At 42.6% G+C, this 20,554-nt stretch overlaps 1 protein-coding gene across 1 annotated transcript; it reads right to left on the bottom strand.

Moving 5' to 3' along the window:
* Positions 1–434: 434 nt before the first annotated feature.
* Positions 435–19,482, bottom strand: acap1 (ArfGAP with coiled-coil, ankyrin repeat and PH domains 1). Its single transcript, XM_070854456.1, has 23 exons — positions 18,937–19,482; positions 16,279–16,336; positions 14,098–14,217; positions 13,726–13,779; positions 13,459–13,517; positions 12,465–12,648; positions 11,576–11,620; positions 11,325–11,420; positions 9,243–9,317; positions 9,021–9,133; positions 8,825–8,876; positions 8,594–8,694; positions 8,295–8,406; positions 7,909–8,126; positions 7,766–7,835; positions 7,508–7,602; positions 5,381–5,574; positions 5,082–5,132; positions 4,704–4,879; positions 3,985–4,094; positions 2,917–3,027; positions 2,771–2,832; positions 435–1,161 (listed from the first exon to the last, which is right to left on the bottom strand). Exons 1-23 carry the CDS (start codon positions 18,987–18,989, stop codon positions 1,064–1,066), a joined length of 2,307 nt encoding a protein of 768 aa, XP_070710557.1. The 5' UTR covers positions 18,990–19,482; the 3' UTR covers positions 435–1,063.
* Between the last annotated feature and the right edge of the window lie 1,072 nt (positions 19,483–20,554).

Raw genomic sequence — 20,554 nt, 5'->3', positions numbered from 1 at the left:
GAGGAGTGAGAGACAAAAGGGTCACTTCATCGTGCTGGCAGCAGCTGAAAAGATGAAAATGTTCATCTTAACCAGCTTTTTCTGTGACTCAAACCTACAACCACTCATGACTCAAACATCCCGGCTGCAACTTGACACTGTTATATGTGATATTTTCTATTCAATCTTGATTAAAAAGGAATGTATTTTGTTTTAATGCATCTTTACTCTTAGTGGTTTTTGTATCCCAGTCTTAAACATGTCAGGCACGCTGGATGTGGTAAAAGTGCTGATGACCAAAGACCTTTTTTTTTTTTTTGCTTACATCCTCATCACAAAATGACGGCGCCCTCTTCTGGGAATTTGCACTATTGATGGCTAAAGATACCACTGTTTATCATTAAAAAGATGAACCAAGACTTGAAATTATGGGTTAAAAGTAAACACACTTAAAAGAAAGTTTTGTATTGCGGTTTATTTGTTCATGATACAAATCTCAAGTACCTGACACAGTTTAACAAAAGACATGAACAGTATCTGAAAATATCCCACATGTAAAACTCTATAGACATTATTCAATGAATGGAAGTTGACAGTGGACATAAAAGTTTTACTCTGCAGCAATTACGTCCATTTCTGATCTATTCGTGTAAAAAAAAAAAAAAAAAAAAAAAAAAATCAATAGAAGTGGCAGAGGAGCACTAAAAACAGCCCTTTTCACTTAAAAAAAAACAAAACAGGATTTACAGGATTTAATTAGGAAATCTTGGCAGACTGATGGCGTTACCCTCTGTTACACATAATGACACCTCATGCTGGTCTCATAAAGCTGTTCCAGTGTTCCCACTTGGACGCAATTGTTCTGGTCTGACGTGTTCGCACAAAGAATTCACTGTCTGGAGCGTTCATCCCCTCTGAAGTCAACACCAGCTGAGCTATGACTGAACATGTGGCAGGTGGCCAGGGAAAATGTCTGTCTGTGTCTGTGTCTGTGTGCCTGTGAGCTGGATACTAACATGTTCTCTACACGTGTGTTTGTATGTAGGGCTGAGGTGCAGCGAGGTGAAGAGGAGGCGGCAGCTGGTTAAGTTTTGGGGTCTGCGCTGCGGCGTTTGAGCTTCTCGGGGTTGTTTGAGGCCATGTGTGAAAAGTCCCTGAAGATGTCCTGGTAGGTTTCATCACCTGGAAAAGACACCAAGACATGAGCCTCTGTAAGCTTGATGTTTTTATAAGTAATGCAACATTTTAAACTTAAGAATCCTCTTTCAAATGAATGCCATCACTTCCGGATTTTAACTCTTGGCTTTCTTCCTGAACGCATCCTCTATTGCAATGAGACACAGCTGTGTTTGAACCATAACATCTTTCATCAAAAGCTACATACTTTAAGAGAGGACACATTCAGCTTTAATGGCCGTAACTCCACCAACTATTTCCTGAACACATAAAGAGCTGTAGCCCTAAAGCGAGAAGCATGCAACTGAACAGATAAACGCACATCAGGACATGCACATGCACTTTACCTCTGAGTTTGCAGTAGGTGGCACACTGCACAAGCAGTTGAGGCCAGCTGGACATCTCAGCGGACAGAAGGCAGTGCACACAACAAAGACACACAGTGACAAAGCACAGCACGTCAAATACTGACCAGCAATTCTCTCAAGCAGACAAAAGCATCACATTTCCGTTCCTTCACGAGTGATTGTAAACCGAACACAGCTCACAAGAATGAGGAACTTGAAAGAAAAAAGCTGTGATGTGGACTTAAGGACAGTCATGAAAGAATGGACTTTGCAGCTTGAAAAAGAGCCAGATGACAAAACACAAACAAACCCTGCTGCTAACCTTGATGAGTTTAAGAGCTACAGCACAGAGCTCCTGGATCTGGCTGCCAGCATTAAAAATACAAAGGTGTAACATATTACCCAATTTAAACTGCGTCACTATTCACAGAATAGTAGAGAAAACATTATTTAGCTCACATAACAGGACTGAAAAAGAGCCCGATTCACAATTAAAAACAATGTGATGAAGGCAGAACACTGTACGAACTGTATATAAAAATATCCCAGATATACAATATCACACCAAATAGGCCTGATATAGGTCTATTATATATATATTTTCTTAAACCTCAGTTATACAACAGAGAAACACTGGAAACGCCCACGTGTAGCGCTCTCTGCTGATAAGGTATTTGGAGATTTTGTGGGTTTCAAAGTGCAGGGTGATGTGCGTTTGTAATTCAAAGTGCGATGCAGACTCCTGTACCGGCTGTCTCTCACAATATCCCGTCTTTAATTCACAAGACGTCTTCCCGTTTTCAACACAACAGTAAATCCGTTCTCATTTACATCCTTGAGACTGTGCCGTCATGCAGTCGTACCCTGTGTTCTGGCTCTTTCTTGGTTTACAAGAATTGGATTTTATGAAAATGGCCTGTTTGTCTCAGAAATGGCGTTGCTTATTTCTTCCAATGATGTGGGTGGAATAATGTCTCTGCAGATGCTGCAGATAAATTCACATGACACTGCAAAATCAGTGATTTCTAATGCTTTACAGCTGGACGAAAAAAACTTGTTTTTGTCTTTTTCTGTTTAGCTTATAAACAAAACCGAGCTCATTCCTGTCTGTTGCCCCTGAACTGATTTTTATCACCACTAATCATTCTGCCCCCCCAGAGCCCAGCCGCTTATGTGGTTCTTTATAGCCTGGAGACTCTTCCTGGTGTGGGCCAGCCCACCTCCAGTCCCACCCGTTGAACCCCCAGATCCCTGCCCCCCTGAGTGACCTGATTGGCCAAACGCTCCGTCCATCTCCCGCATCTCCTTGTTCATCTTGGCGATCCGCAGCCTGAAACAGAGAAGACCAGTCAGAAAAGCCGCCGTTGTTAACAGCTCTACACAGAAGAGGTTCTTCTCCTTCTCAGATGCTCACAAAGTGACGATGTCGGCGTTGGCGTTATCCACAGCAATAGTTATGGGGTCTTTCTGGTTCTTGTCTCTGGCGTTGTAGTCTGCTCCTCGCTTCAAGAAGAGACAAACCAACCTGGGAAAGCAAAGAGACACATAAGGAGTGTGTGTGCATGGCAAAGGGCACTGACACCCATGCCTTTAAAACAAAAACCTGACCACCTGACAGGCAGGTAACCGCTGCTTTCTGGAGCCAGGAACACGGTCATGGCTTTTTAAATGAAGTGGAACCAGGAATTCACAAGCAGAAGCTTTTAGTTCCTAGTTTTGGTTTTCAATAAAATCCTTATGGGTTTTTAGATCTTGAAATTGTAAAGTCAAAAGGAACTATGACAAGAAGCTTTCAGAGTCCAGACATATGAAAATCTTTAGTTTGTTTGTCTAAAATGAAACCTTGTTTCTGAATGCACTGTGAAAATAAACTCTTAAATTATGCTCGGCAGCAGAAGTGTGCAACCTGACTCAGCCGAGATGAGATTAGAGCCAGATCCCGCCTTGACTTCCTGATAAGTCGTACAGGCAGGTAGGACTCAGTGGAATAATGGGCTCCGTCTTATCTGCATTTTTATTTCTCTCTGTTTGCCAAATAAACAGCCACGCTCATTTGGCGAAGATGACCTGGCAGAAACATTGAACTTTGCACTTGTGTGACATGAAACATTTGACAACTGCACAAAGACGCTTGAAAGTGAAAAAAAATGCTCCTAAAGTCGAGCTGCAAACCGTCTTAACTTTGTGATTCCAGCTTTTGAAATCTTTTTTTCAATTCATCACTTCCTTTGTGCTGAGATTTCCCATTACACACAACACAGGAAAGTCGTTTGGGGAAACAGGGTGAATCTATTCAGCTGTGTTAATGGTTTTGGGCACCGTGCCTGAAGGCTCCAGTAGATTTTCCTCGAGTGTGTGTGTGTGTCTAGTAATCTCTTTTTTTTCTGCACTTCAGCCTGAGAAACTGACCCACGTCAGTGTCTGATTTTATTGCTGTAATTCTGTTTTCATCTGGGTGTGTGTCTCTTTGTGTGTGTCCTACCCAGTGTGACCCAGGATGGTGCTGTGGTGCAGCGGCCCCCTCCCGTTGCTGTCCGCCTGGTTGACGTTTGCACCGTTCTGCAGCAGGAACTCGCAGGCTGCCAGTGCATTCTGGGGAGGAAACAGGAATACGTGAGCTGCCATTTATATGTTTTGTACATACACACAACCTACATGATCCCCTGTGAGCCTCTTCCTATTATCACCTTGTCCAAACAGGTTAATGCAACAAGACTGAATGTATAATGAAGGCTTCTAGTCATGTAGCTAAAAATTTGAATATATCCTGAGGGTTTATCCTCCTGGCGAGCAAATTTCACAGCATTTATAAGATATTTTGAGTGCAACATTATGACCCGAGGGAGATATTGCAGGAAAACTCATTTAGTGTTCAAAATGGGAGTGGTTTATCCTCTGGGGAGCATGAATGTGTTCTGCAAAGTTGTTGTTAGATCTTTGGCTTTGCTTGTGTACAGGTGGAAGATTGTTCTTTCTAATGTTGGGACTGGAGGAAGGACCAAAGAAAAGGGAAAAAAAACCCAAAATCTTAAAAATTCACAACAATCTTCTTGAAAATCCAGCTTAAGATATACTCTGGTTAACCAAAATGCTGCTCAAGGGGGTATTTTTTTGCGAGAGGTCATCAGAATCATCACGATTCATCCTCATCAATAACGATGTCAAATTTAATGGCAACAGCAGGTCTAAAGTTCTCCTCACCACGGTGACGGCCTGTATCAGCGGCGTGCTCGACTCCTCGGCCACGTTGACCCAGTTGACGTCGGCTCCGTGGGCCAGAGCGTCGGCCATGACGGGGAAGTTCTGCAGGGCTGCCGAGCGGTACAGCAGCGCCCCAGGATGGAGCCCGCTCAGATCCTCTTCCTCCTCGTCCACATCTGAGGTGAGCAGAGGGCTGACTTTTGAACGATGTTTTGACACATATCACTGCTACTTTTTTTCCCTCCTGTAGAGCCTCAATTTGAAACTAAATATTCAAGTTTGACAGTTCATGTTGAACACAGTGTATACGTTTTTGCTGTCAGGTCAAATTTATGTATCAGCACGTGTGTTTGTGAATATGAGTGTATTTTATCTTACCTTTGTGATAGCCTGTATTGTTCTTTTGGACAAGGTCACTGGAGCTCAGCCCTGAGGAGAGAGAGAGTGGATTACAGGTTTACTCTGCTGACTTGCAACAGCACACACACATAAAATACAGCAGACTAAACCCTTAGGATTATCAACTTTTGCTGGATCACCAAGTTTGAGGACTGTGTCAGTGTGTTTCTGTTTTGCTGACATCAGTAGCAGCGCATGAGTGACAAACTAGACAACAAGCGAGCAACCAGCTGAGTTATTAGACGTTTAATAGCCCTTTGGTTCCCATCAGTGTTTACCTGTGAGCCGGGGCAAAGTGGCCCGGTTTGGTTTGGGTTTGAGCGGCGGTCGCTGCACTGTGCGGTCCTGCGTGGCCGCTCGGGTCCTCCTGCCGCTGGATCGCCTCAGTGGGGGGTTCCTGCCAGTCTCAGGCAGCTTATGGATAAACTTCTTTTCAACATACTTTGATCGGATCCACGACTCCTTGTCACCTCTGAGGAGCAGAACGACAGATGAGAAAGAAAGACAGAACAAATGGCACAAATTCATATGTCTTCTCCTACCAAATGAGACAATGTACAAAATAGAAGAAGCCGACATGCAGAGCTGCATTTGTCTTTATGTTTCTGGCTTTATTTTTTCTCATTTTGACTCAGCTGTGAGACAAAAATGCTTAACACATGTCCCTCAGTGTCTTTTAAAATCAGATTCAAAGTCTACCTCGGATTCAAAGTGGCTCCTTTCTCTTATCAGCTACATATTATAAGGCTGAACATCAATCAAATAATGTAAGCTCAGACAAGACAAGAGTGAAAGTTCATGCTGCAGAAAGCATGCAGCCTCACGGCAAGTTTCCGGAGGACGCTTTAGTCAAGCCGTTAACCATCTGTGTCGTGTACCTGAGGCACTTCCTGTCTGCTGCGACACAACAGAGAGGAGAGAAGAGGAAGTCAAAAAATAAATTTAAAGAGAGTTGTAAGACGCTGATATAATGATCTGAGAACCACAGAGATCATTGTAGAGGGTCTGTGAGCCTTTCCAGTGCTGTGCAGGGCTGGGACCGATCTACTGAGGCAAGTTAAGCCTTCGATGTGCAAAAATATCCTGTCCACATGCAGGATAAAGCCTATGGCATCGATACAACAGCAGGAGGAGATGAAAGGTGTGTTTCTGTATATTTCTGCTCAGTGTTTTGCAGCTACAGTCATCTTGGACCAACAGCTCCAAAATCTCCTCCCTTCTCTCAGTATAGTATAATCATTTGCCCAAAGTATTGCCCGATGTAAATTATAAATGGTAATCTTCTGTAAATGTATGTAATTTAGTCAGGATTGATAGCCCTTCAGTACAATTTATTTTTCCTTTTTAGCAGGTTTGGTTTTCCTTTACCAAAGGACGGCTTAGATGTTCAGATGAAAGTGCGGCCTAATTTATTTCCCCTGAACGTGCAGTTTTAAGCAACTATTAATCAAACCATCATGGGTTTCCCTCGTGTGGTTTACCGTCCATGGCAGCCCATCTTTAATAATAATAATAATAATACATTTTATTTATAACCTTTCATTTGGAATACAAATTTTAAGGTGCAACAGTTAAAAAAAAACATAAGACATTTAAAAACAACAACGTTTAAGAAGACGACCTAAAAACAGCATAAAAGCAGAAAGAACAACATAAAAGCAGAGTACTGTTTCCAGGGAAAATAGATCGATTAGGGGTAAGCCCTCTTAAAGAGATGAGTTTTTAGATTTCTTTTAAAAGAGTCCACCGCCTCAGGTGCCCTCAGGTGGTCTGGGAGGGCATTCCACAGACGTGGAGCGGCAGACCGGAAGGACCGGTTGTGTGGATTTAGTCCTAGGGGGGCAGAGGCTGTAGTTGTTAGCAGACTGGAGGTTTCTGGAGGAGGTTTGGAGTGTAAGACCCAATACCTACTTTATCAATCACTCTTGTTCCAAAGTTTTAACAAAGTGCACTGCTTTCAAAAACACCAAACAAGTTCTATTAGGCCACATATATTAGCCAAAGGCATTGCCACTGATTGACGCCCTTACAAGTAGCATTTTGATATAATATTGTTATAATTTAGATCATGATCATTTCAGAGAGAAATAAAATAGAAATATAGATAATGTGGATAAAATTAATTCAGTCAGGGACACATTAAAATATATATGGCCAAAATTGAAACAGCAGAGATACCCCGACTTTTACTCTTTAGCATTAACTCCAGAGGTCCTCCATTTCCCATAATGCAACGAAAGGCATCTTTTTTTTCAGTTAAAGCTCTTTCTTTGTAACCCTATACCCGAAGTAGACTTGCTGCTAATAATGTGAAGTCTAAAGCAGAGATATCCCTGATGATGTGTGTAAAATCTGTGGAATTCCCCTTTAACGTGTGTACATCGGTTAGTGTTGTTTGTTTGTACCTGGGACTGGAGGGGTGTGGCTTCTTGATGGTGATCTCATCAATCCGGGCCTCGTAGATCCTATTGATCACTGTGTTTCCTAATTCACACATCAGCTAAAGAGAGCACAGAAACAAGAGAAAGATGAACTGATTTCAGTGCTCGTTGTTCTAGTTGGAGTTTATTTAAAGCAGACTATTACATAAAGCGCTGCATAAGTAATATACTCAGTGGAAAAAGTGATAATGAGGCTGTTTAGCAGTTAAAAGGTTAAATTACCTTAATGAGCTCTGGCTCCCAGGAGTCGAGCGTGAGGGAGCGTACTTTGGAGAAATGGACTCCCAGGCTCCTGTTAGAAGAGGAAACCATTAAAGCAAAGGTTTGGAAGCTGTGAGTGTGTGTGTGTGTGTGTGTGTGTGTACCTGTGTATTCCTGAGCAGACTATACAAAGCGTGATTCCCAGGTTGATGGAGGCCCAATCAGGCCCGGGCTCCCCGCAGTCGCAGCACTGCTTGTTCCCCGGGAGCGCCTGGACCTCGTCCAGCGCCTTGCAGCCCGAGTTCTCCTGATCCATCCCTCCTCCTCCCCCACCTCCCCCTCCTCCAAAACTGCTCGCCGACACCGAGCTGCAGCGCTGTCTCTGATAACCACACACACGCAAACACAGGAATGAGGAGAGGCACAAAGGAAACTTCCTCTGCATCTCTTTGGATTAAACTCCCACTGACAAATGCAGATAGAGAGGATGGTGTGTGTGTGAGGGTATTGTGTGTGGGTGTGTGTGTGAGGGTATTGTGTGTATTCTCACTGGGCTGTGTGGGTTCTCTCTGCATTCCTGAAAGGCTGAAGCAATGCTGTTTTGGACGGCGCTGATCCACGCCTGCTGCTGCCTTTCAGAGTCCGCCTGCAACAAACAAGACCTGCACAAACACACAAGACTGTGATAACCTGATTCTCAGTACATGAGAAATGAACAAATTCTCACAATCACACCCCCTCTCTTTTGCAGGACGCTCTGATCCACACACTCAACACCGATGGAAATTCACCGCCACCACTTCAACACACGTACACATCAACGCACACAAACACGCTCCACACACTCACTTTGACGGGGAGACCACTTCAAAGCAGAATCGTCGCTCATTTTCTGCGCTGGGCTTGACTGTGCAAAGACGCAAGTCCTCTACCACAACTGTAGGCTGGTCCTGAGACAGACAGAGCGGAAGAGCATGCAGGTCAGACCGTGTATGTACTTAGACGCAGTTTGTGTGTTTTCATAGAGCTTCTTGTTCTACAGTGTGTTTGGCTCGTGAAGCCTTGTCATTTAAAATATACCTTGAATTTCTTCTGATACACCAGCTGATTTTTCTGAATTGAAAACCAGCGCCTTAAGTGAAGAAAGAATACAAAAAGGTCATAAAGTTTACAGAAACAATGGACATTTGAGTCCTTTAATGAGACTTATAGAGGGAGAAAAGCTCAAAGACAATGCAGCTCTTCTGTGGGAGGCGTTTGGTGGGTAAACTTGTACCTGCTCCAGGTCTTGAAGGCGTTGCTGGCTCTCTTGTAGAGGTAACCCTCCATGGCGATCCCATTAGATGCATCAGCATTGAAATCCATGATGGAGTCATCGTAGGACACGTCCTAGAATGCACACAAATCATTTAGTGGGTTACAGGCATTTTCTATTCCTGCAGTTCATTATAAAAATGGTGGGTTTTAAAAAATTTATTTTTATGTATATATGTTGAACCTTTTTCTTGATTGCAGCATGTCTTTGCTCCATGTCCCTCTTCTCCCGGGCAGAGTTTAGGACAAGCTGTGTGTGCTGTTAAAACAGAAATGGACACAAACATCACAAATAATGATTTTTGTATAAAATTATGCATTTTATTCAACTCTTGATGACTCTCATAATGCATTTCACTGATTGAAGCTGCCTTCGTGATGCCAAAATCGAGGGTTTGAAAGAGCTTTTGGATGACTGATTTGTAGTTTTTCTTGAGTCAGCTGAGGGAAACAGGACATGATGACACATCAGCAGGGTTATTACCAACACTGGGGCTCAAAACTCTATAGTTGGACATCTTTAGCAATGCTAGTACAAAAAATCATCAATCAATCAATTTAAAAACATTTAGTGACACTAAAAAATGAGTTTTAGAATTAAAAAATACTGGCTGCAGTCGGATATTTTGTTGTATATTAAATCAAAAGAAAATTGTTTCACTTCACATTGATCAGAAGTCCGGTAAAAAGAAAATGCAAATATATAATTGCATATTTTTTCTCATTTCTATTTGTGCCTATTTAGTTCCTGTCTTTTCTGTCTATTCATTGCATGACTTTCTCTAACGTGTTTGTCATGTGAGCCAGACAGAGATGGAAGTTCAGGGCAGGTTATCACTCCTGCAGACTTTGCTGTTCAGGAAACAGGAATGAGGAAGAGTCAAACCTCTTCCTCCATCCTGTGCCAAACTGAGGAAACAGTCCTGCTGGTTTCCCTTGTTCACAGAGTCTGTTCACTGTGTTATTCCTCAGTGTCTCTCTCTCTCGTCTGCTTAGCTTATTCTCGTTCCCATCATTTCCTGTCGAAGCAGGAAGAGCTTGGTTGCAGCTTGACTTGGCCAGTTTGCACAGTTGAAGAGCAGAAACTCTCTCTGTCTCTCACACACACACACACACACAGAGCCATGTGAAATATTTCCTGTTGTGTCTCACTTTTTCCTGTCACGATGAAAGTGTGATGTCATCTTGTGACTCCTCTGCCCTGCCTCCTCAGAAAGATGCCAAGAACTCATCTGAAGCAATTTACCCCGACAAAATTTTGGGTCTTGGCACTTAAAGATCTGTGTGGTTTGTTGGACTCAAACATGATTTGTTTACATTCAACATGTCTTACCAATATCTCAAAGCCAAAATAAGCTTGCTGAATCCATCTCCTGCCTCATAAAATGTCTGCAAAGTCTTCTTGAATGTTCTGCATCGTAGTCCTCTTCTCTTTAACTGACACGCTGCTGTGACGCATAACTATTGAAATCCATTGCTTAGACAACTTGTTTCATCTGAATAATCGTTATGGGCTAGAGGTTAGAGACAGATCCAAATGCCAGCAGCGTGCACCGTGTCCCCACTGCACCCTTATATGGTGTTGAGCATAAGACACAAGCAATACAGAGACCTGCTCATCAAACCAGTGCTCAGCAGTTGTCAAAGCCTCCACAGGATGTGAGGAATATGATCAAAAATAGGGTCAAAAGCTCCAGAACAGCTGATAAAGGGAGCTAAGGGTGAGATTATTAAACTAGCGTGGACAAGAATTCTTTAAAATTCCCATAAAAAATGTAATTCAATTCCATGACAAGTGGGAAATAATGGAGCTTGAGGTGAGATGGTATTATGAAATTAGTTTGTATAAAAACCAGTGACTCTGTTTAGGTCTGAGAGCCGTCATGTCTCTTTTTGCTTTCTTTCAAATGCCCTCCTCTCATTTCTCACGGCTAAAATGTGATATTTATGTCTCGCAGGCGCCTTTCATCACATAGTGACGACAGGAATCAGTACATATCTTTAAACAGAGGCTTTCAGGTCACGTAACACATCCAAGGTCCTCTTGTGCAGCAGCATTTAACAGAATTAAGGCTTTGTAAAAAGATGAGTTTGAGCTATTTTGCCATCTTGCCTTTTCTTGGACTCTCACCAAACAGCTAATTAAGACTTTGCCAGGCTGAGTGTCTTTACCTGCCCAGCTGGATTATTTATGAACTCAATTATTTGATCAGAGCCAGTTCTGTCAAATATAACTGTAACAAAGGAAATTAAATCCAGCAATTACCTCTTCATTTAGTTTTCGTCGATACTCGTCCAGTTCGGAGAGAGACTGGTGGCCTTGTTGGAAGAACTGGGCCTGAGCATCCATCAGCGACAACATCTGGCAGGAAGTCATTTACAAGAACTTTTACATTAACTTCTTATCCAGCAAATCCAGCAAACATCTCCCTCCATACATGCCCTTTTTAAAGATATAGACACCACATATTTACAGAAGCAACCAAACAAAGTTAAAATAGGCCATCGTGAACTCACTGCCATCAGAATGTCTGTCTTCTTCTTGGCCTCGATGACATTGATCTAAAACAAAAAGGAGCCGCGGTTAGAGAGAGTCTTCATGGTTCCATATCCAAAAAACTGAATGGCCGGTTAAATGTCTGGGAGCCACAACCACAAGTCTGGAGAGAGGCCCAGAGGCAAACCTGTTATCATTCAAAACAGCAAAAGCACAACTATAATTAGACGTGCTGCTGTATGTTTTATCCGGGCTGTTTCTGCTACCTGGACGCACTGCTTATGTGACTAAGATGTACTGGGACCTGTATCAACAAGTGCAGGTTAACGACTTAATATTCCAACTTCCAGCTTTATTATTATTCATGCAGACATTCACTGATCAAAGCAATAAAATTTACAGAATTTATGCAAAATTAATTAAAAACAGAGAGCTAGCAGATCAAGCCAAAAATAGAAACACTGAAATCATCCTGATCATACGAAGCCCCTTAAGTCCTGAAAGGTGATATTTTCATTTTCATATTTGTGTAGGATAAGAATACTGATCTGACTAAAGCTTTCATCTCATTCTCTGCTGTGTCAGAGCACTTGTATGGGCGGACAGCGGGCGGGTGCCTTAAAATTCCCCAACAGTATATAACACCATGAAAGTGTCCGTAGTACTACGCAGAAACGCATATGGAAATTAACTTCTGCTCATCAGATAAAAAACATTATCTTTTGAAACTTTAGGGGCCCAGTAAAGTGACAGATAAAAATATGATCATTGCTAAATACATAGAGCTAAATAAAGCACAATTTCTGTTGCAGGTGTGATCAGACATTTACTTTTTCAAGTGTAAAGTAACTTTCTTTATAATATAATTATACGGTTGAAAAAGAAAGACCACCCAGCATTCCTTCTCACCTCCAACACGTAATCCAGGGCCTCAGACCGAAAGGTCCTGCGTGCGTTGAGCAGAGCGTTGCTCGCCTCCTCCACTTCGTGCTGTTTCCCCCGCGGGGCCTGAGCGTTCCTCACCAGCGCCCCCTCCAGGCATTCACTGCCGCGCTCAAACTCCTTCCGCACATCCTTGAACCGACGAACATCCCTGGATGAGAGGAAGGGAGGGACAGAGGAAAGTCTGGTGTGGTTGTCCTGCCTCTGGGAGTATTTGAGCTTTATCTCACAAATGTGTTGGTGACATTAGGCTGCTGAAGAAACTGCAGATAAGATAGCTTTCGTCTTTGGTGACACAGTTTAAAAGCTATTTTGAAAGAAAATAGTGGGTTGTTGTTGAAGATTTGGTTTTCAGATTATTTTTCTGCAGATTTCTGACCCTTACTTGTAAAGGGTGACACCAAACTCCATGCACACCGTCGTATAATAATTTTTGCATTTTTGGCGTTTTTTAATTTTTCCTTTTCTGTTTCAGATTTGGATACAAAGTATCTACGTTTTTAATAGATTCTATTTTTTTTTTTTTTACCATATATCTAAATATTATTCTACACTATAGCATATTGGCACTGTGACATCCATTAAGAGTTCACAGACTATGTAGATGATGATTCGTGTCAACTTGTGTATTTATCATTTAAATTCAATTAAGCGTACAGTATCATCTTTTGTGCATCCCTGTTTGCAATTTCATAACAGACTTGCGAGCTCAGAGGGCTAAACCACATTCGAAATGTGTCACTCGGTAAAAATCCAGCTAATCACTATTGTCACATGCTACAAATGATCCGCTCTCTCATCTAATCCGCAGCATCGTTCCCATTTATAAGAGCAGACTGCAGGACATTGACTCAATCCGAAGAAGGCGGCTGAGTGTCTGAATTATTCCAACGCCGGCAGGAGGGAGAGACACCAAAAACAGTAAGATAAGTTGAAGCGCCGAAGCAGCTCGCTCACTCACTCTTTGACAAAGTTCTGCAGCTTCGTCTTCACTGACTTCTGTGTGGTCTCGATCACTTCCTAAGAGGTGACAAAGACAGATCTGTCACAGCGAGCACGGGCAACTGTTAAACGTCAAAAGCAATGTGCTCAACAGTGTGCTGCAACCTTGTTTGACCACACGCTGCAGCTGATAAGCATCACCACTGCAAAGGAGATTGTGGTGCAAAGACAGGAAGTCAAAGGCCCACACAGACGGACAGACAGACAGACAGACAGACAGACTCACCCCCTGTGCCTCCAAGATGATGGACAGCTTCTTGGAAAATGTGTTCAAACACTCCTGCAGGACACATGTCTTAGATTAGACTGGACATGTCGTCACATTTTAACAGCAATGTAATGTGTCTTTCTATCTATCACAGCCATCTCTGTTTGGTTCAGTCCGGTCCATTTAGTCTCAGTCAAAGCCATGTGAGTGTCCACAAAACATTCTGAATCTGACAGTTTAATGGATCAAATAAAACTAGAGGCTTTCAAATGCACTTGTGAGTTATAAACAAACACTTTCCTTAAGTAAATGTGGCAAATTAGAGTGGGAAAATGACACGAGTGTATAAATAACTCCCTGACAAGCGGTATGCTGCTGTGTTATTTTCACCTCCATCATCTTGTCCCCGGAGCAGTGGTGTCCCAGCTCCCGGAGGCCGCTGACGAAGCTCTTGCTGGTCTGGCAGTAGACCCTGCCTGCCTCCAGCATGGCCTGGCATTGTTTCACAAGCTGGGCGACACAAACACGCAACACCAAGGTCAAATTCCTCCTGAATACTCAAACAAGAGACACTTGGTGACTAACAGCCATAATCAGTGTGAATAATTATACATAATGAGGAGTTATTCCACGGAAACAGCCACAGTGCACACGCTGAATAACCTCCATCTTCTGTTAAATACTGTCTGGAGTTCATTAAACTGCATTAGAGCCACAGATTTGCTGGATTTTACAGGCTGGATTTTATATATCTAGTTAACTATATATCACCAATATTTTCATTGTACTAAAAACACATTAAGAGTTTTAGTGTTTTTTTATTTAAATATAAAATTGACAGCAACTCTACATAAAAAACAAACATACAAGCAAAAAACACTTAAAAGCTCTGTAGTAAAAAAAAAAAACGTTGCCACGTTTTGTGTGGATGTCCAATCTGTGTTCCTGGCATACGGAGTCAATCAAAGCATTTAATACCTCAGTACGTGCTGTATTAAAAGAGAAATTTCTCCTGCTCACATGTACCAGCCTACATATACCAGGATTCATTGCTTCTGATGCCCAACCCCCAAATCCATCTCTGACTCAAATAATCACAGCTGAATATACGAGCCCACCAATCATCCATATTATCCTCTGCCCTCATATTTTTCTGCCATTATCCCGGTGAGTTTGCAGTTCAAGCAAAGACAAGGACGTTTTGTTTTTAAACGGTATCTAGAGCACCTGCCTCTACCTGGGCAACCCAGGTGTGGAGGCTAGAAATCCAAACCAAATCCTAACACGTATAGATAGCAACAAGGTTGAAAGTAAAATTAAGAATGAAACATTGACATCTAGTTGCTCTGTTTCACGTCCATTTACTTATTTACATGTACATTTATTTGGAGTCGAGTTTGCGGCCACCTGCCAAAGTAAGTCCAATACTCAGCTCTTTTAGCTCTGTTTTGGTCTCCACCAACTCAAATATCTGGCTCTTTAGCTGCTAAACGCTCCACTGTGTTCACCAGCTAGTCGCTAACAAGGCTAGCTCCCTAGTTGTAGCGCACCATGGGGTTTTCGAGCATTTCTGACCCTGAGGAGAACGGTGAGAGTGAACCAAAGCGGTAATGTTTTTCGACCATAAAACCAAAACAAGAATCTGAAACACGGCGTAATAATACTAATAATAATCCGTAATAACAATCCAGTAATATAAAATGTGGTAATACAACTCAATATACACATTGAACGGCAACTCTGCGTCATGAGTAATTTTTCTTTAAACGTTTTAAACGCAGAATCTTTTTTTTTTATCTGTCTGTAGGTCAGGCCTGTTTCAGCATGATACCCTGTGCAGTGGTATCATGGCAGAGCAGAAAAATACAGGATTACCTCTAACGCCTCCTCTTGCACTGAAAATGTCTCATACTGATGTGTGTCTTTCTCAGACAGTAAAGTCAGAGCTCAGCTACAGAGCAGCAGCACTGGAGCTGGTAAGGTTTTGTTTTTTTCTTTTCTTTTTTAGCACAGAGCCGATGAAAATCGCCTCGGGTGCTTGAACCCAGTTCGTCCAGTTTTTCTGAATCCCTGCATCTCATAAATCACTTTCTTCTACGACATTGTGCAGAGAAAGTTGAACAAACCGGGCGAAGACTCTGCAAAAGGTCACCAGGGAATGACACGGTGCTTTGATACTTATTCAGTATCACCAAGGAACAGAAACCCAGCATGTGACCACTCTATCAGATGAACAGGTCTGAAACTGTAATGCGTGAATACAAACAGGCGATGTGGAAAACAAGTTATCTCATGGAAGCAGAACAAACAGTAGTTCTCTCTGCAGTGGGACAATAGGATGGGGAAGCAGCACCTGCTGCTACTTCCTGCTCGCTGTCAGGTGAAAAATACCTCAAGCACCGCTGCTCACCTCTCACTTCGCTGCCTCTTCACACAAGGATACCTGTGTGTGTGTGTGTGTGTGTGTTTGTGTGTGTGTGTGGAGGTGGTGCTATTGAAAGTAGAGCAGTGACTCAGTGTGATATTATAGAAGTGTGTGTAGGCGTGAGTGGACGAGTGCACGTCGCTCACCTTCTCCAGCCGAGTCTCGAGTTCGATCACATCGCTTTGCACCACTTCGATTTCAGCTCTGAAACACAGAAGTCACAAACACACACGTGAACCATGGTGTGCTAATACTCATGTTATTTTACATTTAGGGAAAACATTTAGTTTAGAAAGCATTTAGTCAGTTTGAGGTTGAAGTGAAAGGGTGAATATAGTACTGAAATGATTAGTTAATTAACTGATTGGTCAATCGACAGAAAATTAATTGAGAAAAATGCAAAATTTGTAATCTGCAAAATGCAAATGTCACTTTGACATCACTGTAAAGTTAATATTTTAACTATTTTCTTCAACATTACTGTTGTCCTGTGTAGCACATATTTACTATCAAATACACCATCATGACATCTTTATAGTCATTTTCTCTTTTCATTATTTGTGATGTGGTCTTATAAACTTTTTCAATAGCTTCTCAAATAATTTGATCTTGTTCTTATTTGTATATGTTTATCGATGTCCCTCTTAAATGAATCAATAAATAAACACTAGCTACAACGTCAACTAAAAAAAAAAACTATAACTAAAATAATAACTGCATGAAAATAATTTTAATTAAAATATCAAGTTAAACACTTTTTTAAAGTCCTATAACTTTGGTTTCTGGGCTCAAAATAATGTCTATGTCTCAGCTTTAATTTTAAAATTTAAGCTTTTTATGTGTGATTTATTTTTCAGAATGATTTGACCCTTCACACACACACACTGTACATATTGTGGTTTTAATGCAAATGGGAAATTCCTGAGCATCTTCTTATTCTCACTTCGTTGTAAATCTAGTTTTGGCAAACTTAGAAACCTGACATCTTGAGCAGCAGCTTAACGTAAAAGCTGAACAGATCTCAGGTGTAAACGGTGTCAGAATGGGCCCTCTTCACACTGTAAAAGCAAATATCCAAATATACTCGCTGGATTAAAACCCTCAAGTTCTGTTTCTGAGCACAAACTCATCTCAAACATCGCTCACACACGTGCACAAAAGCCCGTCAGAGGCCCTGCGCGTGGCTAGTTTGACAGTTTTTGAAGTAACAGTCAGTATCTCTTTCTGCCTCTCGCTATTTCTCATACCAACAGCTCAGCCATGTGGTTTCCGCTGCCTTCCACCAACAGTACAGAGAGACAGAGAGAGAGGGGGGAGAAGAAAGAGGCTGATCGGAGAGAGAAGAGAGGAGGGCCTGGACGGACAGTAAGTGTTTGTGTCTCTGTGTTTGTTAGTGTCTGAATCAAACTCTGAGGTCACGTCCTCTTGAAATACGACCAAATGGCAAGTCAGCTAAGGAGAGGAGGAGAGACAGGAGGGGGGAGGATAGGAACAAGATGCCACCGAGGAGGGGGAGGATAAAAAGATTCCTTTGTCAGAGAGACACGTCCTCTTCACCTCTCAAAGTCTTTTTTTGTCAGATGCGTGAGAGACAGAGAAAGCAAATTAAGACAGAGCTCTAAAGCTGAGTTTCCGGCCTGGTTCTCCCCACAGAAATCACACTTCCTGTCTCTCCTGTTGATCACCTCAGCACATCTCGCCTCACTTCCTGTCGCCCTCCTGCCTCACCGTTACCTAGCAACAGGAGGCAGCACGTTCGAGCGGCTGTCCCGGGCTGTCAGTGCACTTTTTGCCCTCTGTTTTCCCTCACGTCCTCTTCTTATCTGTGCGACTGACTGTGTTTATGTGTGTGTATGTGTGTGTGTGAGAGACAGCTGGAGCCTTCCTCCTTCCCTTCCTTCCCTTCCCCTCGCTCCCTCCTCTGCTCTGAGCCTGACACGAGACCTCACCACTGCAGCCGCCACAACTCAAACTTTCCACCACTGTGCAAGCCTCATAAATTCAGCATGGGTAACATGCAGAGGGAAAGAGAGGGAGGGAGGGAGGGAGGGAGGGAGGAATGAGGACTGACATTTGCCAAATTTCAGAGACGACACCAGCCGCTGTGACTCAGGCAGGATGCCAGAAACTATCAGGACACACCCAAATTCTGCCAAACTCTCTCTTGAGCCGCTTGCAAAACCAATTTAGCGACACTTCCCTTTTGATTACACCAGATGCTGACTCTGTGTTGAAAGACCACCGGTCTGACATCCACTACATGACAGCACAGCGAAGAACCTCAGAGAGGAAACCATGTCTGCAGTACCCATGCCTCACTTTAACTCGACGCCCTTATTGCCTCTGAAATATGGTGAATAACAATGTTGAATTTCCAAACAGTTTATCATCTTTATTGAGAATCCGAGCGTCCTGTGGTTTGGTGACACAGCCCAGAGCTGTAACACCAGACCTCAGATGAGTGTTTTCAGCCCTGCAGGCCTGCATGTAGAGTCTCATCCCTTTTACTGACCCCAACACTTGCAGTGACATGACATGGCTTCACCTCAGACCAAGAGGGACTGCTGCTGATGGCTCAAACACAACCATTAAATGTATTACAAGCCATTTTTTTGAGGCCAGCATGAAGATATTGCAACACAGACCTTCAGATAGTAATATAATTAATCATAAATAGCTTTTTTTTAGGAGTATAAAGAGGTTTGTGAGCTTTTTCTAGTCTGTTTTTGATGTTTTGGGGTTTAGATTTGAGCCTCCTCTCTCACTGACCTCATCACCATCAGTATTACAGGTGAGACTCTTACCTGAAGCGCGGAGAGTCTTTCAAACACTCCTCAAAGTCCAGCTTGACCGTCATCTCTCCGTGCAGCCGCGGATCACACAAACTCCGCACCGTCTTTGCTTGAAATCCCCCCCCCTGCGGAGCGCGCGTCAAGAAACAGCCAAGTCTTCTCGGTTTTCAGCGCTCCACATCGGCAGCTCGGCTCATTATTCTCGTCTCTCCTTCAGTGTAATCTGTATTCCTCCCGCAGCTCCTCCTGGCCACTTCTTCTGTCCGCCGAGGGGACACCGTGTGCCTGATCTGAACCTCCGCTGTCGCACATCCGAGCCACGGAGCGACTTGGCACCGCGTATGAATGAGCGCAGAGGGGGGTGTTAGTTGCGTTACTGTCGTTTTTTTGGTTTTATCAATCCGGGAAATAAAAAGCAAATCTGTCCTTGTGCCGGTGTAGAGGATGCTGCAGAAAGTTTCCTGGGGAGTAGAGTATCCTTATTGATCAGAGCCGATCGATACTTCCTAATGAATAAGATCAAATCAGATGGAAGCCGGTGGAGTGGATGTTTCTTCCCAAGGGTGCCGACTGGAGTACTTCTCTCTCTCTCTCTCTCTCTCTCTCTCTCTCTCTCTCTCACCCTCGCACACACACACACTCACACACGAGGTCCACCCCTCCCCTCCCCCCCACCCCCACCCCCACGCCATCTCACTATTTCCGGGTTTCTTGCTCATGGCAAATTATGGTTTTCAAATAGGAAACTGCGCAAAATGAGATGTTAGACTAAAGCGCCTCCAATGCAACTTTTAGACTAAATCTTTTGGGTCTCATCGTATTAAAATGTGGAGTTTTATATCACCTGTAGTCTGATGTTTTATATCATGACTACATACAGAAAAAGATTTATTCAATTGTGCAGAAAGGCTTCAGTTCGTTTGGTTTCTCCGGTTGCTTTCTGTGTTTTCTACTCTTCAGTTTCAGTCGAGTGCAGAGGGACAGGGTGTGTATTCTTGTCTGGCAACCTTGGCTCTTTAGCTTTTGTTCAAGTGTTTTGTTGGTGCTGCTCATAAGCCGCCGTGTGAGAATGAGTCTATGTGCTATGGAAGACCATTCCTGCCAAGACAGGGGAGGAAAATAAAATCAAAAGTAATAAGAGGTAAAAAAAAAAAAAGATAACAATAGTACATCAGAATTATGAGACTGTGAGTTTAAATGTCGAAGTACTGAGTGACCGTAGAGACTTATGTGTAAATAATGAGATATTAAGTTTAGATTATGGGTCAAAGTCAAAATTAGGATTTGGTTTGTAAAAATGATGAAATGTAAAGTCATTGCTAAGACTTTCTGAGTCAAAATGTGAGACATTAAGTGAGAAGTAAGACTTGCTAAGTTAGAAATATAGGATGCCAAGTGAAAAATGTGAGATACTGAATCAAAACATGAGATATTAGGTTAAATCACATAGTAAAAACTACGAGATACTAAGTATCAATGATTTAATGTGATTCAGTAAGTCATATTCAGGACTTACCAATTTGCCATTTGATGGTAAAACTCACTCATCTTATTTCTTTTCCAGCAGAAAGGAGCCTCCATAATTCACAGGTCTTACACAAAGACAAGACAACCCATTAAAGCGTGTTGG

The sequence above is a fragment of the Pempheris klunzingeri genome, chromosome 23 (genome assembly GCF_042242105.1).
Source record: "Pempheris klunzingeri isolate RE-2024b chromosome 23, fPemKlu1.hap1, whole genome shotgun sequence".
NCBI classification, from domain to species: Eukaryota; Metazoa; Chordata; class Actinopteri; order Acropomatiformes; family Pempheridae; genus Pempheris; species Pempheris klunzingeri.
This window is presented reverse-complemented; position numbering and strand designations above follow the sequence as displayed.